This window comes from Stylophora pistillata, chromosome 4, assembly GCF_964205215.1.
Source record: "Stylophora pistillata chromosome 4, jaStyPist1.2, whole genome shotgun sequence".
Taxonomy (NCBI): domain Eukaryota; kingdom Metazoa; phylum Cnidaria; class Anthozoa; order Scleractinia; family Pocilloporidae; genus Stylophora; species Stylophora pistillata.
In genome coordinates, this window is record NC_142522.1 from 31,053,452 (window position 1) to 31,079,991 (window position 26,540).

Consider the following 26,540-nt stretch of genomic DNA (forward strand, 5'->3'; position numbering starts at 1 on the left):
ATTGTACATAGGAACGAGAAGGCCATGGTAGCCATGGAAAAGAAGCATCACATCAAAGAAAGATGGTCCGATTTGTCCCGTGTGTTTGTAACCTTTAAGTCACGCCTCTACGAGAAGAGAAAGAGCGAACTCTTGTTGAAGTTACATTGTATGGCATCCGAAAGATGTTTCTTGGTGGAATTGAAGCGAAAATATGCTGGTTATGAACTGAAGAAATTGCTATGTAAAATATTTAGTAGCATGTGTATTTTGGTGATCATGGTCTGCGGTAATTCCGTCGTTATATTACTACGTATGCCAGTTGTTTTTAACTGCGAGGCTAGGCATTGTACAGGGATTATGAGGGCTAAATTTTCCCAGTTCCCAAGTCTTACACATTTACATCTTTCCGTCTTATCCATAAAACTGCCACTGCATTGCATCTTTAGTTATTGTGAACTTTTTAATTTTCAGATGGCCAAGCAATTGCCATAAAGCTCCCAAAGCAGATCGACAAAGTCGTGAAGTCCATCCGCCAAACTTTGTCTGAAGTAAATGGGTATCTTCCTAATGATGTACCCCAAATTCTTTATGACGATGCTAAGGATCCAAGGAGCAGCATTTACTCTGAAGTCCAAGTGGAAGGGGACACCTTCCTGCTCATGTTAGGAGGCAGATAATTGATCTTTTCTGCTTACACAACAGGTGTCAGGAAGAGCTTGAGCTGTTGAAAGAGGAAATGAATCGCCTTGTCTCTTTTCTCCAAAACGAAATCAGGCTTATAGACGAATCAGTGGACGCGCTTCTGCCTCTCACTGATAACCCTCTTAATGCAGGAATGATAGCTTGCCTTAAAAAGAAACGGATGATTCACTGTAATCACATTTCCTCGCTGCTGCGTTTGTGGGGTGGTATCTTGGATTCCCCTAAACCTATTGATCATGCTGAGGTAGCAAAAACCTATGCTCATTTGAGTGGTATCGACTATCTTCCAGATGACGAGAAATCAGACGAATCGATGATGGAGGAAGATGTGGACCATGAGGCCTTTGTGTTGGAACTATCATCAGACAGCAAATTATCTGATGATGAATAAAGCTCATTTTGTCTCTGGTGCTTGCCAAAACCATACAGAAACAGCCGCTGTTTTGTTTATGCGCGCGCGCCAATAGCGGGTAAACTTCTCGGAAAACCCAATAAATATATCAGTTTATTTTATTAGCTTCGCCAACCGGCAGGGACACCGCAACAGCTTGCGCCAATTACTGCAGGCCCAGTAAACCCACCCATCCCACCCCAGGGGAGGACATCCGTCACACAGTAATCTCGTGCGTGGGAAATTAACGTCTCCTACTCCCAACCCTGCAGGAGACGGGACCTCCATTTATTCGTCCCTATCCGAGAAAACTAGAATATCTAACCAGTTCTTGATGTTACAGAAACGTAGCCAATTCTTCTCAATTATTTTAAGACCTTGAGTGTTGGTCCGGCCGGGACTCGAACCGTCGACCTCCCGCACAACAGTCAAGCGCTCTATCGATTGGGCCAACTGGCCGGCTGTGCATTGTGTAGGGTTATACTGACTGGATAATCATCACAATATGTTTTAATAAATTCTCACCGTTGGCAAATTTCATCTTGGTGGTGATTCGTGGCAGTTTTACGTTATTAGGATTATACATAACGTGTAGAGGGCATATTTTATATGCTAATCGGTGCCGAAGCTCCCTTAATTAACGGACACTCGTAAGTGGACAGCTCTACTTACCCACCTAGTCAAAACCCCGTTTTATTAGACTCACATACAGACTCTGTTAGGTTCTGATATGATTGAAAGTCATGTTTGTATGGATTGGAGTTCACCGGAGGTACAATTGTAGGCGTGGAAAAGATGTCAGATCATGAGTCAACGTTGTCATGCAATTTTGAGAGGTCCACCATTGTCGAACAAAAACATTTGTCATCTTTGTCGATCTATACCAAAGGGAATGATAGATAAACGGAGATTAGCAAGTGCGGGGTGGGTGCCTCAAATATCTACATAAACTCTGTATTTTAATTATCGCTTTTATAAGGCACTATATAACTTAGGTTTGAATACTCTAGTTGATGAGCCAAATACTGATCTCGGTCGTCGTCCTTTAGTGCATTGTCAATTCGGACCATCCTTACTGAACTGAAATGACGCTTTTTGAGCGTTGCATACGTAACCACCCGTCCAACAAAATTTTTTAATTTTTAATTTCAAACTTCATTTGTATCGTTGATCTTATCCATAGAATTCATGCGGTTTTATCTATTTATTAATTTTTATATTGTTAATGTAAATTGTTTCGATAACAGCAGGTCCACATCAGCTATTTTAGCTGCCTTAATTCAACCTGTTATACCAAATAAAGTGTATGTATGTATGTATGTATGTATGTAGATATACACATGTACCTCCTATGATTCTTAGATGGCAATGGATCTCATTGTGTAACCTTCCTATACAGTGTTTAGGCAAAACATATCTTGGTGACATCCATGAAATTGTGAATATGTGCCACATAATTTACAATTTCTGTTATGTATGATATCAAGTAAAATGTATCAGTATACGTCCTTTGTAAGGCCATAACGAAATTGACACACCCGTAACGGAATTAGCACGTGCCGGAATTACTGAGGAAAAATTATAAGTTGTAATTATTTCGGGCGACTTAACGGATTATGTTGTTAAAATGGTAAACAGGCAGTCAGCGCTACTCTGTAAAAGTGTCCTGCAAACTGCGCAGAGGTTTAACGTGATCAATTGCTAACTCTGGATCTTCGCTTTATTCGTTAAGTTGTGTTGTCGTGTCGTTGTACATCAAGTAGCAAATCAACCACAAGTCATATACGACGTCGATCGCCCTCCAACCTCCATGATACTAGACTATTTCTTAAAATATCATTGTCCTGGCGAAAGTAATGTTCAGTAATAGTTTTTATCGACTGATTTCTTCATAAAATTGTTCTAAAGGTCTTTTTTGTCCTTTTCAAGATAGTCCATTGGTAAGGTTTAGCACATGATTTCGTTATAGCACATAACTACCGTATTCCTCTTCAGTGTTCACAGTTGTGTGTACGGAAGTATATTTTTAAAGTTTATTTTTGACGGTGAATTCATGTTTCTGCAAAAAGATATCATAACAGCTATTTTACTGTGGTTTGGCTAACCATGTGAAGTTTTTCTAAATTCTTTTAACGAAATTAGCACAATGAGTGCTGGTGTCCTTGCGCCAAGATGACCATGATAATGTGTAACTTCTCCACTACATCGAGGAGAAGCCATGTTTTTCCGGCAATCAAAGTTCCAAAAGTGGAAGAATCATTTCATCTAGGTAAAGTTGGGAAGGGGGGGGGGGGGGAAGTTAAGGTGTGAGGCGTGGGAGGTGGGAGAAGGGGGAGGCGAGGAAAAAGAGACGGAACGGTGACGCACTGGGACACGGCGATTCATTTTTCTTCTTTCAATCGATTGCAGCTGAAAAAAAAAAAAGAAAGAAAACGTGTCGTGCGTGGCATATCTGCAAACATCTTTGAACTGAAAGACTCGGATCGAAGGCTGAGGAATGCTACAGCTGTCTACCTCTAACCCAAATGACTCCCAAGTACCTTTAACCTCAATGACTGGGAACCAGACCCCCAGACAAGCCACCAGGAGGGAGGTCACGAACTTACGCTTCTCTTTGAACCCTTCAATTGAAATGTATTTCCATTTCGAAAATGGATACGACCCTATCGATCTTGCTGTTCAATTTCGCCAAGAAAAGAAAGTGGCAAAGGATATTGGATTAACGCAAAGAAGCCACTTTCTCGGTTTAAAAGAAAATCTTGTTTGCCATTTCCATGAGATCCGAAACGTGGAGTCGACAACCTCCATAATTTCGTACAGGAATGTCAATGGAATTGATAAAGATGAAGATGTCCAACGAGGCCGAAAGTGTTTTAAGTCACTTGAATAATCATAACCTGTCAAATTTACCACAGCGGAAGAAACGTCTGAGGAAAAAACTTTATAAATACCCCTGCAGTGTGAGTATGTAGTTTTCAATGTAACGCACGAGACGGGGTCAGGAGGAGGGGTCAGGCAAGGTTTGGGGATTTTGATATTTTCTGTCCAAAAATTGTCATATTTGCCACCCCTGTCACAACACCGAAATTGGTAAAAGTTTTAAAATCCCTACCTTAGGCAAGTGAGTGTGGTCATTTATAACGATTGCCAAAATTTCTCATGCACCCAAGGGACAATGACAGAAAATCAAAATATATACCTACCTTGGGGACTGCCCTCACAGTCAAATTTCCAAGGCTAGCCTGACAACCCTCTTCTTCTTGGGCTTTATGTTAAAAGGTGCATTGAGAAAATGCCAATTAACTTAGAGAAGATAAGCTAAGCCTGCCATTGTATGAAGTGCAAAATTAGAATTTTAGGTCAACTCCACTGTCTGGTTCATAAAGTAATTGGCTCCTACATATAATCTACATCAATATAGAATATATGTAGCACTATGATGTATAACTGTAAACAAAAGACACCCATCTTGGTACTCAAAAGGATTCAAACCACAGAGGTGGTGGAGTCTGTACAGTGGAGTGAGAATGACATCTAGAGCTACCTTTAAGATGTTGATATTGGCCCATCCCTTCATATCATAAGAAAATACTTTGGGAAACAATCTGCAACATTGCTGGATTATTTATGAGCACTGTGCAACTGTGTATGGGAATCTGGAATTTTATTTGCTCAAAACAATGTTACATACAAATAGATCACTCTTTGCGGAGAGATATTTGCAGGTCATATATGTTGATGCTTGGCCTGTCTAATGATGAACTCAACTACCTGTCATTTTGCAATGACAAGCTAAGCAGTCATGATGATCCAAAATGAAATATTTACATATCTATTTTGCTATAATTTTATTTTCAGATTTGCCAGAAGGAATACAATAATCTGTCCAACCATTTGAAGCATGCACATAAGCTGAGTAAGAGTGAAGTTGAGGAGCTAAATAGGGAAAAGAATCAGGAAAAGGCAAAAGGAAATCAGGAAAATAAGTAATTTATTACATTTCTTATTGTTCTGAGTTCTGTTTTCAAGAGGATTGTGTTCATTGTAGCTACATAGATTAGTGTTTTCTCTACTGTACACAGCATTCTTAACCTTTTTCAATTCATGCTCATTTTGACACATTGCATTCTCCCTATATTTTCAGCAAAACCAAGAGGCCCATGAGATGTTATCCACTATGGGGATGTACCTGGGTTGGGCGACGCTTCGATTACCACCTACCAAAAGTACACAATATCGGCAAAGATTCTGAAAAGTACTTGACACTAGTACACAAAAGATGCTGGGTTTTAATTTTATGTTAATTTCTGTTTTATTTGTACTATCAAGCTTCTACAAGTGGTCTTTGTTACAAAGTATGAAATACATGTAACGTATTGTTATAATATGTAACATAGGTAATAAATTAACAGTACTTTATACTACATTTTGTATTCATTTGTAGAGTCACACACCACTTGGGTTGACCACTGAAAATGATCAACAAATGAACAAAAAAACTTCTAGGCTTATCATTATCTATAGTTTGATAATAGTAACAGTTTAAGAACTATGATTAGGATTCTCTGTTTGTCAGCTGGCTATCATTGAAAATTGGCTTTCTGACAGGTTCTTAGAAAAAGTATATTAAATTAAAGGATATGTTTGAAAAAACCAAAAAATTGCTAAGAGTTTAAGTTCCTGTTTTCTGTCTACATATACAGCAGTACCGTATTTCTTCACCTATAAGCCGATCTCGGCTATAAGCCGAGACCCTGACTTTCAGGGTCTTTACGCTACACTCAAGCTGCCCAAAAAAAAAGGTAAAACCATCGGCTATAAGCCGAGAGCGAAATTATTGATTGTAACTGGCCATTTGAGCAAGCGAACCTCACGGAAAACATAAGAAATTGACTCACTAAACACAAAACCTAATGAATTACAATAAACACAAAAGAAAAAAAGCGAACCAATCAAGAGATATGAATATCAATTGATCCAACGAACTGTATAAATACTACCACGCGACAACAGATTAACCACAACAACAATAATAATCTCAGTTAAACGTTTCAAAGTATCAATCTATCGAGTATACCTTTCGTCGCTGTCACTTTTTATCATCATGCCTAAAGCACGCCGTTCCTCGTATAGTATGGCTTTCAAGATAAAAGTTATCGCGGAAGCTGAAGCGGTAGAAAACAACTCGGAAATCGCTCGAGAATATGGACTAAGCGAGTCCATGGTACGACGCTGGAGAAGAGACCAGGCGACTATTCTTTCCGGAGAGCTGAAGATGTCTGCAAAACGTGCGACGATGGGCCGTTTCACTCCGAAATATCCCGAACTAGACCAGCAAGTGATGGAGTGGTTTTCACAGCAAAGAGAACAAGGTTGGTATTTACTTTTCTGTCTAAAATTTTAAGAGTTTTTGAAGAGTTGAATGATATCGTCTTTCAGTGCGTGGGAAACAGAGACTTTGATTGGTCAGAAATATGTTGTTGTCATGACAATTTCATAACATGTCACGAAAAGAGTGCTGCAGTCACGAATCTACGGTTATCTCGCAGCAAAATAAGATTGTTATTTTATTTTTCGTAGGTATTGCGGTGAGTGGATTGATCCTTCGCCTTAAAGCTAAAGAGCTCTCCGATGATCCTGCTTTCAAAGCTTCCCGTGGATGGTACGAGAAATGGAAACGACGCCACTCGGTCAGCATGCGAACCAAAACAACTCTGGCCCAGCGATTGCCCGCCGATCTCGAAGAGAACATTGTGTGCTTTCATCGCTTCGTCATTGCAGCAAGAAGACGCGCCGACTACCCTTTATCCCGCATCTACAACATGGATGAGACACCCATGCGTTTTGAGCTGCCATCGAACCGAACACTGGAATTCAGTGGAAGCCGAACAGTGCCAGTAAAATCTTGCGGAGCGGAAAAGCGGAGCTTCACCGTCGTTCTTGCTGTTGCTGCCGATGGAGCAAAGGTGCCACCGAAAGTCATCTTCAAAGGCGTCCGTACACCGAGAGATCTGGTTGTGCCGCATCCTCTTCGTGTTTCCTTCCATAAGAAAGGGTGGATGGATGAACAGGGCATCCGAGAATGGATTCGACAGAGTTTGCCCCGTGCCGAGCGTTCCCTTTTGGTGTGGGACTCATTCCGAGCTCACTTGACCGATTCCGTGAAAGATGACCTGAAGCAGCGAAACATTGACGTCGCAGTTATCCCTGGTGGCCTAACCCCGGTTGTACAGCCCTTGGATAAGTGCCTAAACAAGCCATTTAAAGATAATGTGCGCCGAAAGTACTTGGCGTGGATGACATCTGGGCCATTTGAGTTTACCCCAGCTGGGAAGAAGAAGGCGCCAAGCAGAAATCTTGTCCTCAGGTGGATCAAGGAAGCATGGGCAGAGATACCCGAAGAGATGGTTGTCAAATCCTTCAAGACCTGCGGTATTTCCAATGCCTTGGACGGAACAGAGGACGACGTGGTCTACTCTGAGGAAACCCCAGAAGTAGATGATGAATACATAGAAGAGAACGAGTTCGACACAGACAGCGAAAACGAAACGGATGGCGAGTAAACCATTGGGTTGAAAGCCCTTGCACGTATCCGTCAAACGGCTCCTTTAGGAGCCACCAATTTCATAAAAGTGAATAACCAATATTCAGAAGTTATTTTTGTTGTGTTTTATTACTTCTGCTTCATTGCTAACTTGACTACAAGCCGGGGGGGTAAAGTTATTCAGCAACTGTATATTTTTAAAATGTAAAACCCTCGGCTATAAGCCGAACCCCGTTCTCCGTGAAAAATCTCCCAAAATTTTGGGTCGAAAACTGAAAAAATCGCTCGGCTTATAGGTGAAGAAATACGGTACTTACATATAATTTGGGTGAAGTCGTTAGTATAGCATAGTCTATATATATGGTGAATGATAATGATTTCAGTGATTTGAGTGGAAAATGAATTCATGAGCTTTGAGTTTTGATATTTTACACTGTTGGATGGAATGTTAATTTTTTGTTTCATGGATCTTGCAGTTTTGTCGAAATAGCAATTCAAAGATGTGTTCATATGTGGCACTAAAAACTTCTCAATGTTCTTCATGTGATTTATGATTTTATGCCTTTATAGCCTTGTGCCCACACTGAATTAAAGTACATAAATATTGTTAATTTTTAAATAATAGTGCTACTTCTTAAGGCAGCATATATTGCATTGTTAAATACTTCAGGTATATTAAAATACTGGTCATCTGAAATTTCTATCCTCTGCAAAAAATATAATGGCCCATAGGGTCCATTTTTTATCAAGTTGGCAATAGTAACATCCTGATGATTGTTAAGTAATTTGTGGTTGGATTGGCCTTGTAAGTCAAGCCGATACCCTTTTAGCTTGAAAGTAAATGATGCTTTAACTAGTTTTGATGGATTCTGGATACTGTAGAAAAGCCAGAATTTCTCATCTTCTGACTCAGTAAACACTGGGACAATAAGCCCTTGTGCTTCTGTGGAGTGTTGAATATTAGCACCGACAGAAAGCCATGCATCATCTTCAAAATAAAAACTATATTCATTTAATCTTAGTCTCTTCCTGGTCAAGTCTCAACTCCACAACCTCCACATCTTGTTCTTTAATCTTGTCAGACAGTCTAACTTAACCCTTTCTGCACATTGTCTGTCCACTATCCTGGACAGAAGAGTGACTACTGTTTCAGGCTGAGTTAGAGAGGGAATAACATTCCTGTTGCTTTGCAAGTTTATATCATTCTGCATTATCGGTAATCACAAATTCAATTTCGCTTTTTTTCTCCATTATGGCCTGGAGTTGCATAGTGCCATAATGGAAGGGTTTCTTAAATAAAATGCCATCTGGGAGACTTTCTACTGTAAAACCCCCACGCAGATACGGTACCTGGCTGCCTAGTTTCTTTATTGCATCACCTACAGTGCAAAAGAAAGAGAAACATTGATTGGTAATGATAATAGCACTGAGTGGAGTAATATTTAGGAAGTAATTGGGGAAGTAATGAGCCTGATTACCCCTGAAATGTATGACAGTAAGTCTTATTGACCATTTCCACATGTCCCATCATACACTTTCTTTGCTAAAATGTGACACAAGGTAGGAATAAGTAATTCAATTTCATTGGCTAGTGCCATTTTCCTCTGGATTTTCATTGGCTGCATATTACTGTCAGATTTGACCTGTCCAATTACAAGAACTGTTATAGACATCATCATCATCTTTGTTGTTACTGCCTCCTAGTTAGTTCTGCTTAGAGCGCCAGATTGTGTTGTGCGGGTTGGAGCCCCAGTCAGATCAATACTCATGGCCTTAAAATACCTGAGGAGAATTTGCTACCTTTCTATAATATCAAGAAATGGATAGATATTCTAGTCTTCTTGGATAAAGACTAATAAACTGTAGGCCCCATCTCCTGCAGGGTTAGAGGTAGGAGATGTTAATTTCCCACGCACGAGATTACTGTGTGATGGATGTCCTCCACTGGGGTGGGATGTGTGGGGGGAAAGGTGAGGTTGTTACATGGACTGAAGCAGCTGGCAAAGGCGCCTGATAATGCTGACGTCTGATCTCAACCTTAATAACATTGTAAACCTTAGCAATTCAGCCCATACTGCTATTAAGGTATATATCGAATAAGCCATTCACAACCAATCAGCTAATAATTATAATGATGATGATGATGATGATGATGATGATGATGACAATTACATGTTAATATCTGTACTATAAAGTAAATAATATGTATATTCTTAAACTTACTGTGTTTGGAATAGAATAGCTGTTGTACATCTTTGTATGTGTACCTCTCATTGGTGCAAGCTAAATAAATAAAGAGAGAGGTACTATGTAGTTGCAGGCCTATTTTGATAACATATTCACCTTAATTGCAATCATGAATAATCTCATCAATTGGATGACACACTGAATAGTATAAGCTACTGATATAAGCTTCTGCTAAATACAGTTGCACGCCAAAAAATCAACAGAACACTTTCAAAGATGTTTATAATATTACTAATTCAAAGTAATAATATAATACCAAAGTGGTCTCGGAATTTGATGTTGATGTCAGGATTCAGGCATAAAAAAGAGTACCCTGCACTTGATCCAAAGTTGTACACTTGGCCTTAAGTGTCTTGAAAAATCAGAGAAGATTCACAGCCTAAGTCTTCTAGAAACATGATCTGTTGAAGTAGATGAAAAAGTAAAATGTGGCACGAGGATTACTCAAAAGGACAAAAACATCTGCAGGTGCCATTAATTACCACAGAGTATAATTAACAATTATTCGCCGAAGGAGAGGGGAATATTGCCAAATAATCCCCGAGACTTCATCACCAAACCTGAGGTGAATAATTGTTTTAGTATAATTTCAGAGCTGAACAACAGAGAAATTTCTAAAATCATAACATTTTAGTAACATTTACTAACATTTTATTTTAACATTTTATATAAACCGTGCGGAGTGGTTTATATAGTGTCATATAAGAAACTGCTCGACCAATCAGATTGTTGGAAACTCTTTGCTCAGCTCTGAAATTATACTAACAACAATTAGAAATTATTCATCTACTTTTAATAAAGTTTTAAATTATTCTAGATTTTCATGGTTTATGTTATATCGTGACCTTGTTTTGTTATACTTGTGTTACATTGTATTAAGTTACGTCACGGTTGTGTTACGTGTACATGGATGTGCCTGCGCAGAGATAGAACAGGGAATAAAAGGATCTTGGAATGTTCATGTTCATTCCGGGTTTGGTTATAATTTCGTCCTTGAGTTTCCTAAGATACAACAGTTTATGCTGCCTACTTGGAATTTGACTTAGAGATTATTTCTTAAAGTGATTGAAATCTTTACCTCATTTAGAAGATTTTTCCTGTGAGCTGATATCAACTTAGATTTTTGAGCCTCACTAAGCTCTGAAACATCTGGGGCCTTTAAACTTTTTGCTTTTCCTTTGAACTCATCTTTTTCTGCATATGTCATGTCATGCCATTTCTTGGCAGCTTCTTTGTTCTTTTGAGGCAAAGACAATTCCTTGCACTCATCTAGCAAATAAAAAAAAAATTAAGTTTTCATTTCCACGGAATATCAATTGAATTAGTTTGATTATTAAAATGTCACTGCATGATTTTCAGTTTCCTCAGCAATCAAAGATCTAACTAAAATTGAAAATAAATTAATCAACCACTCTATTATGGTGTCAAAGGTTAAAAGAAGCTGAGGATGAAAACCCTATTGGGTTGCAATATAGAGCTCTGTTGGACCCCCACCCTTGCAAGTACCCCTCCTGGGGTTTAGGAACATTTAACAAAACCACTATCCATTATTGATTTAAATCTGGTATTCTGGCACCAAAATAAAACTAACATCCAGCAGACAAAGTTAGGAGAGAAAGCTACAATATTCATTCTTTAGAAATAATTCACTAGTAGAGGTTTATTAATGATACCCATAGACATACAGGCACCCTTGGACTTGGAGGGGGGACTGTGACCTCCATGCCTGAAAACATTACACAATTTCCTAATGTGTTAGCATTAAACTGATGTAGAACTGCCTTAAAATTGATTCTACTGTTGCCTGAATTCTAAGCATTTTGCCTGACAAATGCTGAAAAATTTAATGTGGGGGGGCAGGGGATTTGTAAACCCATCCCCCAGGATTGTAATGCCTCTAATGTTACCCTCTAATTATTTTAGCAATGGTCTATAATAGTTACAATGCATGTAAATAATTTGTTCTTAGTGTTTGAAAACATTATCAGGCCTCTCACCTGACTTGAAATACTCTGAACAGAGCATGTTGTAGGAGTGTGAGCCACGTGAACCCGTTGGAATCTTAATTGGCTTTGGAGCTGCTTGTACTCCAGAACTTATCTTTTCCTTTTGTCTAGCATTTCCAATCCATTTCTATATAAATGTATCACATTAAATTAACGTATTTCAAAATGCCTTAAGCTACTATAGCAACCCTTCCCTTTTTGCCCTCTTTCCCTTGCTGGCCCTATAGAGGCGCAGCCAGGGTAAATTCCTACAAGGGACATGGCCCAAAAAGTAGTGATAGCATAATATATGAAAGTCTGAAAAAATTAAGATCTTGTTCATCAAAATTCCGACAACAACAACAAGGTAGAGAAATATAGACAAAATAATGACACCGTAGCTTTTTAAATTCAGACAAGCAACACAGGGAACCCCTTGGCAGGACCTGACCCTATTAATACCCATGCAAGCTGCACGCAGAAGCTCTGAGCTTGTATACTTTACTTGATCAATAGATTGTATTCGATCCAGAACAGAATGATTGGCTGGCAGCAAATTAATAAAGGTAGATCTTCTTGGCATGTACATGGATGTCGAATGGATGATAAATGTAACATTCAACCACTCTAGATTGAGGATGTAACCTAAACTTAGAGCCAGGAATCGATCGTTAGCTATCAGGTTAACTACTATTGACAGTTTCAGGTTAGCCTACTTGTCAGCTTCGATTAGCCAAACTTGTGCTCCGGTTAGCCTCAGAGCACTCAGGTTAGCCTAACTAGCTCTTCTGTTGGCCAACAGGGCACTAGGGTTAGCCTACGTTTAACTAAGGTTGCTTACGTTAGCTCTTAATAGGTTAACACAAAATAATTATTCTTTATAATTTATAATAACGGATGAGTAAACGCCTATCTTCTTTTACCGGTATATTTTGATCATTGATTATACTGCAGACTGCAAGCGTATTTTCGAGCATAAAACGGTACAAAACAATCATTTAAAAAAAAAAAAAAAAGGGAGCTTTCTTTAATTAACGAGGCAAACAAATTATTACCACAACGCCTCATTATGAATAGTACAATCGTACAGTGAACTTCCTTGACCTTGGTGTATGACGGGCAAAATTTTGTTTAAGATTCAATCCTTTAAAAGATAAGTTGGTGCAGTACATAGAGTAAGGGAAGTATAATTCTGAAGGACAATATACCGCTACATCATTTACATATGTCGGTGCGCTTTGAAGAAAGCAGCAGGCACCACAATGATCGCTATTATTATTCAACGAGATGTAAATAAGTGGTGGGGTATTCCGCATACATCAAACATGGTAGTGTTTCAGTCCAACTAATAAATATCTTACCTTTACTTGACCAATAGTCAGCCCAGTTTCCTCGGCTGCCACACCAATCTTTTCCGTATTATCAGAACTGCATGTTTTCATGCCGCCGTCATAATATTCTTGTAGTTTTGACCTTTGTACATCGCTTATTTTATTATATGTTCTTTTGCGAGCTCTACTTGTATCCTTGTCAGTCATAGTGACGAAGAAGCGCCAAAACTACACGACAAAGCCGATAATACCTGAACGTCCAAACCGAGAAGAGCTAGCGAATTCGTAACTATTCGGTAAAGGATTTCCCCTTACACATCCGAAGTGAAGGGATTTGATTGGTCGAAATGTTTATGCATATTTAATGAGCTACTGGGAAGACTTAGATGATCATTTGAGACGGCTTGAACCCACTGATCTAAATTTAGATTATATGGGTGTTAGCCATTTAGATTGTGTAAGTAGGGTGAAAACCCTGTAGTCTGGTGAGAAGTTAAGTTCCTAGTTACATAATAAAGAGAACTTAGCAAGAGGGGTATTGAAAATGAGTTGTGATAGATTATCCTAATATTGTGGTTTGAGGTTAACGAGAAATTACACAACATTTAAAATTATTTTCCCCGTGTATAAAGCATCTTGCATAATATGAATAAACACTCCTAACGATATACTCAGCAAGCGGACAAGTTCAACACGGGGTGGATAAGTTTCTACCTATCTTAAAAAAAAACTGTCATGCTCTTCATTTTTCATCCATGGAGAGGTATGCATGCAACTTGCAACTGTGCATATCAGTATAAGTTCACCCCGGGACTCCTCGTCTCTCTCTCGTGACCCCCACAGGATGGACAGAGGTCTTTAAAAAGCGTAGACCGAATGAGGGGTCTTCCTCAGTTACTGAAGTGAAAGTAAAACTACTTGGTCAACAGTGTACGACCCAGGAATCAAATATACTCTCGCGATTTCCTCCCCGGAAGTTTTAGTTAAAACTGTTTGCATTTCCAACTTTTTAAGCACTATGAAAATAAAAATATTTACACTCATGGTGACTATTCAAATCTACGGTCTTTTCAGTTTGTTTACTGTGCGAAATGAGAAGTCTTTCATTTCCTAGCAGCGGCTGAATTTCACTGTCTATTTTCAATTTGTTTTGGATGTTTTTTTTGTTGTTGTTGTTCTGCTTTCCCCGCGTGTCGTCTTCAGCCGCTTCTTGGAAAAATGATTCCGAAAAATAGTGACTTTCATTTCTGCCCGCTGTGTTGTTCATCATGAGCCTACAGACAGCTATGAAAACAGAAATCCCAAGAATTTACGAGTTGTCGATTATCACTTGTTAGTTGCCTTGGCTTTTGTGGCTTGCTAGATAAATACGAATTCTTAATCATTGCTATAATCTTTTGATTTGGTCAAAGTTGAGATAACATAGCTTCGTGACTCTTGATGTTACGTCAACTTAATGAGACCGGAAGTAAATGAATCAGTCGTTTAGCGCTGAATTTTACATCTAGGAAGGAAGGAGGATGAGATATCAACTAACGGGGCATGAAAAAATGGTTTCTTTTAATCATAATAATATCAAGTGTGCTTGAGCGCTTCGCAAGTAGGGATCAGCTGTTTGAATGCTTTTTCCTGGTAATTTTTATTTTGACATAATATCTCTGTAAACAATGTGCCATACGTATCAAGCTACTGCAAGAAAATTCTAGAGATCTTCCCTTTTTACCAGGGAGGAACTTGAAAGGAGATTTAAACGCAAATAAGCATCAAAACCTTCACGTTAGCTAAAGGTGGCTGGTTAACATCTCGCCACGTAATTCAAATTGAACAAATTGCCATATTGAGTTTTGCTTCCGCTATCAACTTACTTATAACATCCTGTCACCTACTCTATCATCGTATTCACTTTAATAATTCATTGAACTGTTTTATCGTGAAAATAATCAATAAGAAAACGTTTACGCCTAGAACAAATAAATATAAACCGCACTAAGTTTCGAAAAAGTGCAGCGCTTTCTTTCTTTGCGGCAATACATCATCAACCTCCATTACCAACAGGAGAATTGATGTAAGTGTAGCTTTACAGTGGTGAGACTAATGGCGCTTCTAATACTGCCTAATTGACACACCCAACGCGGAAACTTGTAACTCAATGCATAGGTGGATGATACGAAAAAAATGTACTAGAGAGAAGTTACTGTCAGCAAAGTAAAGTTACACCAATTCACATAAAGTTGCACCAATTCACAGAAACATTAACAATGATGAATTAAATCAATTTAGGCTTATAAATAACACTTCAATAACAACAACAAAGTCGAAAAAAACTTTGAAACGTGAGCAGCAACCAGTCCTCTCAGAAATGATATGCAAATGCCATCGTTTAGCGTTGACACAGAAATGGCGCAAACGAGCGAAAGATTACAGCGTAGCATGTCTTCAGCAGGAGATTAGTGTCCCTGAATATTTCGATTCGAAGGACAAACTTGATCGATTATAACAGAAGACTCTGCGCAAAATTTCTAAAATGAATGTTTTTCTTTTTTTAGCCCACGCATTAGCGGAAGTCAACGAGGAAAGAGTGTTTATCCAATGCCGATTATGATTATGATGACGCGGAAAATTACAAAACAATTGGTCGATTGAGTAATAAAAGTTTATAATAATGATAACTATAAAGACCGGTCATTTACTACCTTTCGCAAATCAATGGCGTGCGAGAGGAGATTACAAACAACTAACCCCATGTAGCCACTGTAAATTTAGGCAATCCAGCTACTTGGATTCAGTATATTACATTGCATGAAGCACATTTTTTTAATTAATGCATTTTCTAAAACTAACAGGCCTCCAAGAGGATACTCTTATTTCAGCATGATAAGATTCCCATTTTCTGTAAATGCAGCCATGACTGTCTCACTCACTCTGCCTTCTCTTTTTCTTTATCATTAACAGTTCTCACCTCGTTCAATATCCCCACCACTTCTCTTTCAACCAAAGTTCCCATTAAGTTAGAAAAGTGTGCTACAACTTTATCATCAACATTTGCTTTTCCCTTTACAATGTACAGTATAAATAATAGGTGAAGACCTTTCTCCAGATTCTAAAAGGATTTCCAGTTTATCAATCATCTCTTATGGTATTGTTTCTATGAAGAGGGATAAAAATGAGGAGAACAGTTAAGACCAGAAAGCTATGAATATTGTTCACATGAGTCAAAAAAGACTGCAGTTTTTATCAAATTCAGCTTTGACTCTCTTTGGAGGAGTCAAAATTTTCAAACTTTGATTGGTGGAAGGTACGGTAAATTAGGTGATAAGAAGAGAATCTCTTTTTCTGCAATGGTAGGTCAATAAAACAGTTGACTGGGTTCTCGGTAGAATTTTGTACAGCCATTGCTGTGCTGCTCTCACATGTAACACTTAAATACATGGTCAAAGGTCATGTATTCTGAGCCCATTGAGCGGCCATGTTTTAGCATGTTGGAAGATGACAGCTGTGAGAAGGCCTGGGCTAGAATTAAAAACTTCAATATGGCTGCTATATATCAACATTGTAGAGACACTGCAAGGCATTTTGATTATTCAGTCATTCTGTGGTCTGCTGACAGGCTATTCATTTCGAAAAACTAAAGGCGACTAACAGTCAATACTAAACTCATTTACCTCCTGAGTAAGTCGTTCTTTTATTTGCATTTAATTTGACAGCTGTAACACTTGCCACTGACACCCGTGACAAGTGTTATGTGTTATGAGTTCAATGAGAATCCTCATTGATTATGAGGGTGAGCCTCATACCTTTTCAGTATCAACAAGAAAAATATACAGTCAAAGACTGTTTGTGGCTACTGGTAAAGCACAGTTTTTTTAAACATTAAAAAGAACAAGAGATTGTATAATAATGCTAGGAGGTAGAGTTGCACAATATTTGACTCATGTGCAAAACAAAAAATCTTGCCACATCCCACATATATATGAGTACCCTGTTCCTCATGATTCGAGAAAAAAATGTCTAATTGACGTTTAACCAATGATTAAATGGTAACAAATAACTCAATCAATCACTCATCTTGACAACATATACATGCGGCTTCCCGTCCTGTGGGAGGCAGTAGCCAAAAAAAGCTAATAAAAAGCAAATTTTCTTTAATAAAAAGATTTGATGCTTGCATTTCCTTTTTAAACAAGCATGAAGTCATGTGAGGAAAACTTGATGTCAAAAAATCAGATTGAACGATTGACAGGGTAGTTGTTTAGATAAGCAGTCCTGCATTTGTCGTTGTTTATGAGAGTCAAGTGAATCTTTATTTCAAACTGTGACTATTGATAACCCTGGATCTCTGACGTGCTTACAGAGGGCAATGTGGAAACTGTGTTGCGGAGTTCATAATGTGAGCTGACCGCCATAAAGAGATTTTAAAGCTGACGTAACTAGCATTAAGTTAGCACTTCCTCAGAACGAATCGACAACACGCGCGTAATTAATTTCACTTCAGGAGGAGCATCATCAAAGAAAAAATTACCTGAAATTTTTGTCATTATGCCCAAAAATTCCTATCCACCGGCGGATTCAGCTGTCTGTTGGTTTCCAATCGCTCAGCATTGGGACTTCGGTTTGGAGCGCTTCGCCGTCGGCCATATAATTTGTTATTTCTATCTTCATTTCTTGCTGGGAAGTATTTTTTATCGCTGTGTTTTCATCCATTGCCTTCCCAGAACTATTTCTTTCTCTTAAAACAGTTTTAAACTCAGACTCAAGGGGCTAAAAACTTGATTCTAAGAAGAATTCCCTACATTTTTGCATAGCTTGTGTCGATGCAACTTCGTCCGCCATTTTGTGTCAGTGCTTCCCAGTTTTCTCGCGGAGAAAGTTTCAGTGGAGTGGACTCAAATATGAGGTGATTTTTCACTGACCCTACCCATGAGGTAGACTTATCTTGAAGTACGTTCTCTGGTGGGGAGATTTCTACTAATATCTGATTTCCTTTTCTCTTCAATTTGTTTCGTCATTTTCTGGGAAATTCCCGTCTGGCGTGACATAGCCAGTTGCTTCAGAAGGTATTTTCAGGGTGGAAGTTCACATATTTTAAGTAAGAGGCACAGATTTAGAGAAACTGTAGAAGTTTTGCGCAATACAACGAACTTCACTTGAGGTGAGATTATGAACTGTTAGAATGTATTATATATTTGTCGATAAGGTACGTAACTCAATGCTATGGTGTCTCTCAAGGGCCATCAACCTACAAAAATTTTCATGACTTTATCGCGCGAGAAGTTTTGCTAAGTCCATTCATTCAAAAAATTTGCAATCAACATTATCACGCGATAGAACAATTTATCGCGCGAGAGAACAGCTTATCGCGCGATAGAACAACTTATCGCGCGATAGAACAACTTATCGCGCGATAGAACAACTTATCGCGCGATAGAACAACTTATCGCGCGATAGAACAACTTATCGCGCGATAGAACTACTTATCGCGCGATACAACAACTTATCGCGCGATACAACAACTCATCGCGCGATAGAACAACTTATCGCGCGATAGAACAACTTATCGCGCGATAGAACTACTTATCGCGCGATAGAACTACTTATCGCGCGATAGAACTACTTATCGCGCGATAGAGTGTTCTATCGTGCGATTAAGTGTTCTATCGCGCGATAGAACAACTTATCGCGCGATAGAACAGCTTATCGCGCGATAGAACAACTTATCGCGCGATAGAACAACTTATCGCGCGATAGATCAACTTATCCCGCGATAGATAATATTATCGCGCGATAATTTTATTACTAGCTCCCATAGCGCCACGACCATCAGCACGTGGTCACATCTATAGCAAGATGGCGGACCAAGTTTCGAAGGTGAGTAATTGTCCACGAAATAAAGACTTTTATTCTAGATTTTTAAACAAGAGACGGTAATCTTTGGATTAAATTAAATTATATTTCTATGCTATCTTAGTAAGTGGGGTTAAAGATATGAGAGGGACTTCATTGCTCTATATTTGAAAGACTGTTTATGAATATAAGGTGTAGGGATACGTTTTTAAACTATATAAGGTGTATAAGGTGAAAGATTGTTTATGAATATAAGACGTAGAAAGCATAGAAATATAATTTAATTTAACCCAAAGATTACCGTCTCTTGCTCAAAAATCAAGAATAAAAGTCTTTATTTCTTGGACAATTACTCACGTTCCAAACTTGGTCCGCCATCTTGCTATGGATGTGACCACGTGCTAATGGTCGTGGGGCCATGGGAGCTAGTAATAAAATTATCGCGCGATAATATTATCTATCGCGGGTAAGTTGATCTATCGCGCGATAAGTTGTTCTATCGCGCGATAAGTTGTTCTATCGCGCGATACAGTGTTCTACCGCGCGATACAGTGTTCTATCGCGCGATAAGTTGTTCTACCGCGCGATAATGTTGATTGCAGTTTTTTGGAATGAATGGACTTAGCAAAACTTATCGCGCGATAAAGTCATGAAAATATTTGTAGGTGGATGGCCCTTGAGAGCCACCGTACAATACCGTGTCCTTCACCCACCATTCACAGAAATTTCTAACCTCGTTTGCTTTAAGTGCTACTGAGACGGTTGTTGATGTTCTCCAAAACAAATTTGTTATACTGACAACTTAAGTTTAGATCCTAAACAAAAAGAACAAATATAATTCAGACCTATCGCGACAAGAAAAGTCCGAAAAAATTTTGATTAAAACTCACTAAATTTCGTCCGCCATTACTCAAACTACAACTGCTGAGCCAACGATAATTTTCAGCGCCTTTCCCCATTGTGACATCATAGTATTTCTTTCATCGAAGCATTGTCGAAGTAAATAGTAAATTAAGTAACGACCTTGCTTGAAAATCGTCGCTGTTTTCTATTTTTTAACCAACAGTAATCGTTCTGTTTCTTCCGATGAGGGATCTACGAATGATTGTTGTAGTGTCGAGGAGAAATATTGGATATATCGCGCTCCGTGCGTCCAAGAAGTAGAGCCACGTGGAACCGAGGAAGAAGCCGTCGCTTTTGAGGAAAATATTTAAACGTGGCTAGTGAAGAAATGAGGGAGCTAGAGCTTCAAAAGCGCCTTAATGGTGACGCAGAAGTTCATAATACAAGTTTTAGCACATATGTTCTCAGTAAGGTTTTGTAGCAGGATAAAAACATCTCTTGAAAGGCTATATTTATTGTTTTAAGGTGTCTTCGATCAGTACTCTTCCAGCCAGTTTACCCTTGTTCTTATTTCGCTGGAAGTTCAAATCTTTTCTCTTTGTCATGTAATGTCTTAAGGCCGTTATGCAACGCTTTTCTTAGCGAAACTGTGGTATACCATGGTTTCGATGAAAATCTGTAGCCTGTTTATTTCTATGAATTGTGTTTTACTTACAACACATTACTATGGACTCGTGTTTGTGCAGCTTTTCATCTTTGGAAACAAATCGGGATGCTGATAAACTTCTACAGAGTACTACTTTTTGCACGGTATTTCATCCCTTGCCTGTTTATCTAGAAAAGCGAGTACTACTTTTTGGTATTCTCAGGGAACAAAAGTATTTTGTCCACACTGTTACTGTTACACCCAGAAACTGAACTCCAGAAATGCATGTACTTATGTAATGTCCTTACAATTCAAGACAACTAAATTAGTAGCAGTAGGGAGTTTGCACACTCCTGAATTATTTTGTGTTGAACTATACACAACTGTCCTGTGAGAATCAAATCAAAGTGTTTGTAGCGTTCTTAGTTTAACAGTAATAAGAAATTAAGCAGTGTGGTCCTGTAGTTTACATGGTTGCATGGCTCTCTGCAAATCAGTAATTAACCACCTTCTCTAACCTTAGATTTGCCAGGTGGTCTGCCTTCTACAAATTAATTATATTTGAATGTGCTCCCAAAAATTTAAATCAGAGGAAATAAATCTTAACAAAGGTTAAATTAATTCTACTATAAGGTAATCATGTTTCAAAACATTTGCTGAAGCTGGACAATTCTAATATTACTATTGAGTGATTCATTTGTTTATTTATTTGAACACTTGTTTATCCACTGCAATGTTGGGTTACCAGTAATGGATGGAATTAGTGAGAAAAACTTCAGAAGGAATACTGTCAAGGTTACCATTATGAACAAATCACAGTCCTCTTTTGCTTCTTGTTTCACAACGGAGTCCTTCGAATCCAGGCTGACAAGCACAAACATAACTGTTCACTTAGTCAGTACAAGTACCACTGTTTACACAGGGATGATTGGAACACTCATTGATATCATTAAAGCTTTTGTATGGCTTGCTCTTCTGACCCCTTGTCAAGCATCAGGTGTAAAGCACCTAGTGTACTATTTTTTAAGCTCATTGACTCCTTTATTTAATATCTTCTGTTGATATGTTTATCAATTACAGAATGTATCAAAATGATGAATTGAGAAAACACAAAAGGAGTCTGATCACACATATTGCACATTTGTGTTTACAGGGAAACATTTGTTTAAGTTGGTGTACATCTGCTTGATCTATGCACTATGCAAAACTTCATTATAATTTAATGCTACCCTGGCCTGTCTTGACATTTCCTTTACATCCTTGTACTTTGGGTAGGCTACCCAAAGATGTGGCTGGCCTTGGTTTTCTGCCTTTGTTCTGGGGGGGGGGGTACTTGATATATTCCTGGGTGGGGAGGTGCAGTGCAGCCCCTCATACCCTGATCCTGTTTAAGACATATCGCTGATTTTCCTACCCTGTTTAAAACAGAATTCAGATTTTTGATACCCTGTTTAAGACATTTAACGTGCCTGGTAAAAATCAATGGAATTCAATATTAATTAAAATTGGAGCTTGTAAAAATTTTGCTGTTTATCTTCCAAGAAAAGATATCCTGTTTAAGACAAAAAATTGATAAATCGATACCCAGATTAAGATAAAAAATGATAAATTTGATACCCTGTTTAAGACAAAAATATCGAAAACCTTACACTGGCTGGCCACACGTCCCCATTAAGCCCTTATAAGGGAGTACCCCCCCCCCTCCACCCAGCCTTTGTTTCCCTTCAAGCTGCCAGTGGTAGGATTGATAGCCCATATTTAGCACAACAAATGAGAATAAGTAATTTAATACCAAATTGTTTCTAGAACCAAGAATTAGAAAACAGAATAAGTAAATAAATGTACATGTTCTAACTTTTCCTTGTTGAAATTATTAGTGTGGCTATGCTATGCATATCATGGAGGAACAAATTTGACCTGCCCCCAAAAATAATAATTACTCCTGATAATCTTTTAGTTAATGGAAGTATTCTGTTTTTAAGAAAATAGTACCTGGTGCTTTGCTGTTCATATACAGTGAAATTAACTACCTGTTCTTTGTTTTAAATGATATTTCATAAACACGCAGAGTATAGGTATGAGCTGGTCTACATCTTTGGGGCAAATTGATTAACCACAGAATGCTAGCCCACCAGAAAGCTTGTCTTCTCAGCTGCAGAGGCCTTTTCCATGGCTTTTGTCAGGCCTGATTAAGTTAGGAATGCAGGCAATTTTTCATACTCCTACAGCAATATAGAGCTTTTAATATTCATGGGATTGAAAGCAATTTTGACAGTAAAAGGAAAGGTAAGACTTTATTCCAGCAGAACAACTTCTTTTATGTACAAATCTTACAAGGCGGATTATGAGTCAGAGAATAACTATATAGGTAACAAAGAAAATCAAAACAAATTTAACTCATGGAAAGTTCAATCGTTGCATGTTCTCGAGGTCTAGAAACCGTGAGGTGAGAACCAACGGAATGATCACGATCCAACAACACAGGCCCTTTGGCGACTTCTTGGAGACATGGCCAGCTGAAAAGTGTTTTCCATATTCTAGGAATGGCACCTGGGGCAATCCTTTTTCATGCCTAATCTAAGTCGATACTCCTTTTGGCTGGAGGTTTGTGCAATGTAGGCGTACGAATGCCATCCATTAGCTTTCGTAACTATTTCATTTGGCCTGTGTAGCGATATTTCAGCATTCATATTAAAGAACAAGAATCACTTTGTGAATTTTACTGGGGCCACTTTTGCCTTGGCAACCCACGTTTACACTTACATGCATAAGTTAATTACATCATAATTGTTAATTACATCATCAAGTTTGTCGCACAACATGAAAATCTATTTTATCAAAAATATTCTTTGGAGAAAAAAAACGTCTAATGAATAATGTGAAAAGAGAAAATGTTAGGGGATCCTGCATTTTTGACAGTTGAGAGTTTTCAAATCTGGCAACCCTGCTTTGAAAAACGCACACTCTCAATGTCATGGTAACACAAGCATGACTCTCCTTACTTTAGGAGAGTTGCGCGTCCGTTACTGTGACATCTAACACACGTGCATTTTAATTTTGCTCTTGTATACATTTTTCATGGTAATGTATCTTTTTGAAAAGATGCAAAGTGATAGTTATCGGGTTGGGCTGCCTATAATGCCTAGTGACAATTTCTTTGATAACATGTCATGTTGTGCACTAAAGGGCCTAGTCACATTCATTCACACTATGATAGTGTAATGTAACATTTTGTTTCAGGTTTTAACCAAATATTTCCAAAATCTTCCTTTTATCCACAATTCTTTGTTAGTACTACATGTATGTTATTTCGTAATTGTTTCAAGGGTTTTCGCATACATCTCTATTGTAATTATACCATTGCGAATAAAAATACAATAAAAGGCATAAATATTCTTGTTCAAGAATGATATTAATGCAACTATCCAAACGATTTTAATATAACAACATTCCTCACAACAAAATTCAAGTCCTTGTTACTTTAAGTTATGAAGCATATTGTTTAAATGTGAACAGTTTTAAATATAGAGTAAACAAAGTGTCAAAAGTTTTTAACATAGACTCCACAATTATACAACATTCTGTTGTAGACAGTGCATACATAATAAGAGCCTTCTTTTGTTTTCTTGCAAAACTGAAATGCAAACATCAACATGCAATTTTGATTTTTTTTTCTATTTTGTTGAGCTATTGCTGATTGATTTCTAATAGTATTTAGGTATTTTTCTTTCTTTTCACAGTCCATGCTGTCAAAATTCTTTCTAGACTTTAAAGCTTTTCTGTTAAGCATTTGTTTCTTTTTTGAGGCATCTATCTCTTTATACTTTTTTCTTCAATTTTCAAGCATTTGTTTCTTTTTTGACACATCAATTTCTTTATATTTTTTAGCACAAGTTTCAAGAAGCTCTTCTTTTTTTACTCTATCCATCAAACTGTACCATTGCTTTTTCTTTGCTGGCTCCAATTGCAAGTAGTGGACATTGTATTTATTGTAGATCTCTCTTTTTCTTTGGTTAGACTTCAATTTTCTTATAATGTTCTTTCACTCTTCATTTGACAATGCTGATGAGCAAAGTAAAAAATAAGAGAAATGTTTTTTTCCATCGTTGATACAGTCATCTTGCCTATAAATTTCACTGACTCTGTTTACAAGGGCGTTAAGACTGAATGGTCCTAGGAGATGGAACTGCTCATTTTCACAGGTCAACATGAAGTAACAGTTGTTCTGAGTATTACATTGAACTATAAAGCTTATAAGAACATCATTACAACAAAATAAGTATCCCGTGGGCATAACACAACTTCTAATATTTTCTTTTAAAATACTTTTGACTAGACAGTCCTTCTTAACAACTGAGATAACACTGTGTTAGAGAGCCCTGATTCAAGTGTGAGTATTTTATTTTGATTTCTGCATCATAGACTGTTATATTACTTGGCATTTTGCCTACATGGTCTACATTACACTTCTCATAGAACAAACATGCATGTTCATGGAGAGCCTGTAGTGCTGAAGAATCCCAGTAAGTGCATGATTTGATAACAGAGAAATAAACTGTATATATGGACATAATTAAGTGCTTATTTCTTGATAACTGAGTATCATTCATTAATTCATTGCACACTGAAATGGAGGCATTTCATTGTAAGGCAGTGGTTGATACATAGTGGCATTCATCAATATGACCTATAGTAATTGTAGACAAAGTATTTCTTTCCTGAACTGGGTAAACAGTGGTAAGTGGTGCAAAGCCTTGATTAGATTCTACTATTTGTATAGTAACCTTTAATGCATCTGCAACTGCTTGAATGATGAGTGCATCAGCCCATGTAACTTGAATACACATATTATTCAGATATCTTAGCCAGGAAGTTTCGGTATTGCTCTCAATAAATCTCTCTGGGTTGTCTCTCGTAAATTGAACCCCAGCAGTACATATACGCATATGATCGTTGCTATTGCCATATAATTGATGTGATACAGATCTAAAGAAACAATCACCTGCATCGCCAACATCTATTGATTGTAAACCAAATTCCCCTTATCTTGACTACATCAAATTCTCAGAGGAAATAGGAGAGGTCAACTGCATTGTTGAGCGGTGATTTTGCTTAAAAGGTCTAATTATTACTTCATCATGATCAGTGTTGTATTGAGTAGGTCCTGGATTCTTCTCAACATCTTTACTTAGTTTGAAATTCATATAATTGGTCATATGACTCACACAACTGCAAGAAAATAATGATAAAATATCGACGTACTTTACATTTTAGTTTCATTAAATTGTGATGCCTGCTACTGAAAGACAACAAATAAGCTTTCTTGGCAATGGGTATAGCCATTTTATTTAAGTTAATTATCTTTGGATCGCGTTTGTTATTACATTTATATCGTGCATGATAAAGTTTTCTCACCTTATTAACATAGCGATTAAGCTTTGAAGACTTGGGTATCTCAATCGTTGAAATCTTTTTCAAGACAAATTTCTTCAACATGCTATTCTTCTTGTTGAGACCTCTTAGAAATAGCAGTGGAATTCTACTCGGTTCACGAGCATGTCCAGATCGCCTTGTAGCACGTTTTTTAAGATGATATACAGTTAGCTTTAAATAAGTGTTTGCTTTGATTCTCGATAAGTTTCAAGATGGCAGGTTCACTCATAAGTAATCGCTCGTAAATTTGTCTCTCCAAATATTCACTCTTAAATTTTCGCTCATAAACTAGTGCATCGTAAAGGCTGGGCCGTGTTTCGTTCCCCAAAAGGCTATAATCTTCATCTTGACTGTCCTCCGTACGTGCCTCGTCCTTTTCAAAATGGCGGATAAGATTTCAATGAGCCATCGAGCACCCCCAAAAGTAACGAGCCAGCGATATATTTCCAATCAGCGATATATATCTAACAATGTAACGTTGAAAAAACGACAGAAACCGTCTGAAAGCGGAAATGGCACCCTTGGGTTGTGTTATGCAGGATTGAGCAATTATTTCCGGGGCCCACAACACAACCCAAGGGTGCACCGCGGAAAT

The 26,540-nt window shown here is 38.0% G+C and overlaps 2 protein-coding genes, 1 long non-coding RNA gene and 1 pseudogene across 5 annotated transcripts in view; 3 read left to right on the forward strand and 1 right to left on the reverse strand.

Moving 5' to 3' along the window:
* Positions 1 to 26, forward strand: part of LOC148733336 (zinc finger protein 862-like) — a 4,595-nt gene extending 4,569 nt beyond the window's left edge. The window contains exon 4 of the mRNA XM_088758650.1: positions 12 to 26. The gene's annotated coding sequence lies outside the window, so the exon portion shown is untranslated. The remainder of the gene's footprint in view (positions 1 to 11) is intronic.
* LOC111345912 (uncharacterized) overlaps positions 1 to 5,499 on the forward strand; it is a 16,396-nt gene extending 10,897 nt beyond the window's left edge. For both annotated transcript variants that reach the window (XM_088758653.1, XM_088758652.1), the window contains exons 13-15: positions 3,485 to 4,035; positions 4,934 to 5,061; positions 5,220 to 5,499. In XM_088758653.1, coding sequence (XP_088614779.1) covers positions 3,485 to 3,595 — 111 coding nt within the window. In that variant the 3' untranslated portion in view covers positions 3,596 to 4,035; positions 4,934 to 5,061; positions 5,220 to 5,499. The remainder of the gene's footprint in view (positions 1 to 3,484; positions 4,036 to 4,933; positions 5,062 to 5,219) is intronic.
* On the reverse strand, positions 5,050 to 26,063 carry LOC111339481 (uncharacterized; annotated as a pseudogene). Its single transcript, XR_016000613.1, has 7 exons — positions 25,928 to 26,063; positions 13,213 to 16,327; positions 11,864 to 11,999; positions 10,945 to 11,135; positions 10,123 to 10,267; positions 9,843 to 9,902; positions 5,050 to 8,998 (listed from the first exon to the last, which is right to left on the reverse strand). The product of XR_016000613.1 is annotated as an uncharacterized LOC111339481 (transcript).
* Positions 18,104 to 21,627, forward strand: LOC148733337 (uncharacterized). Its single transcript, XR_016000618.1, has 2 exons — positions 18,104 to 18,331; positions 20,090 to 21,627. It is a non-coding gene; the product is annotated as an uncharacterized LOC148733337 (long non-coding RNA).
* Positions 26,064 to 26,540: the final 477 nt, after the last annotated feature.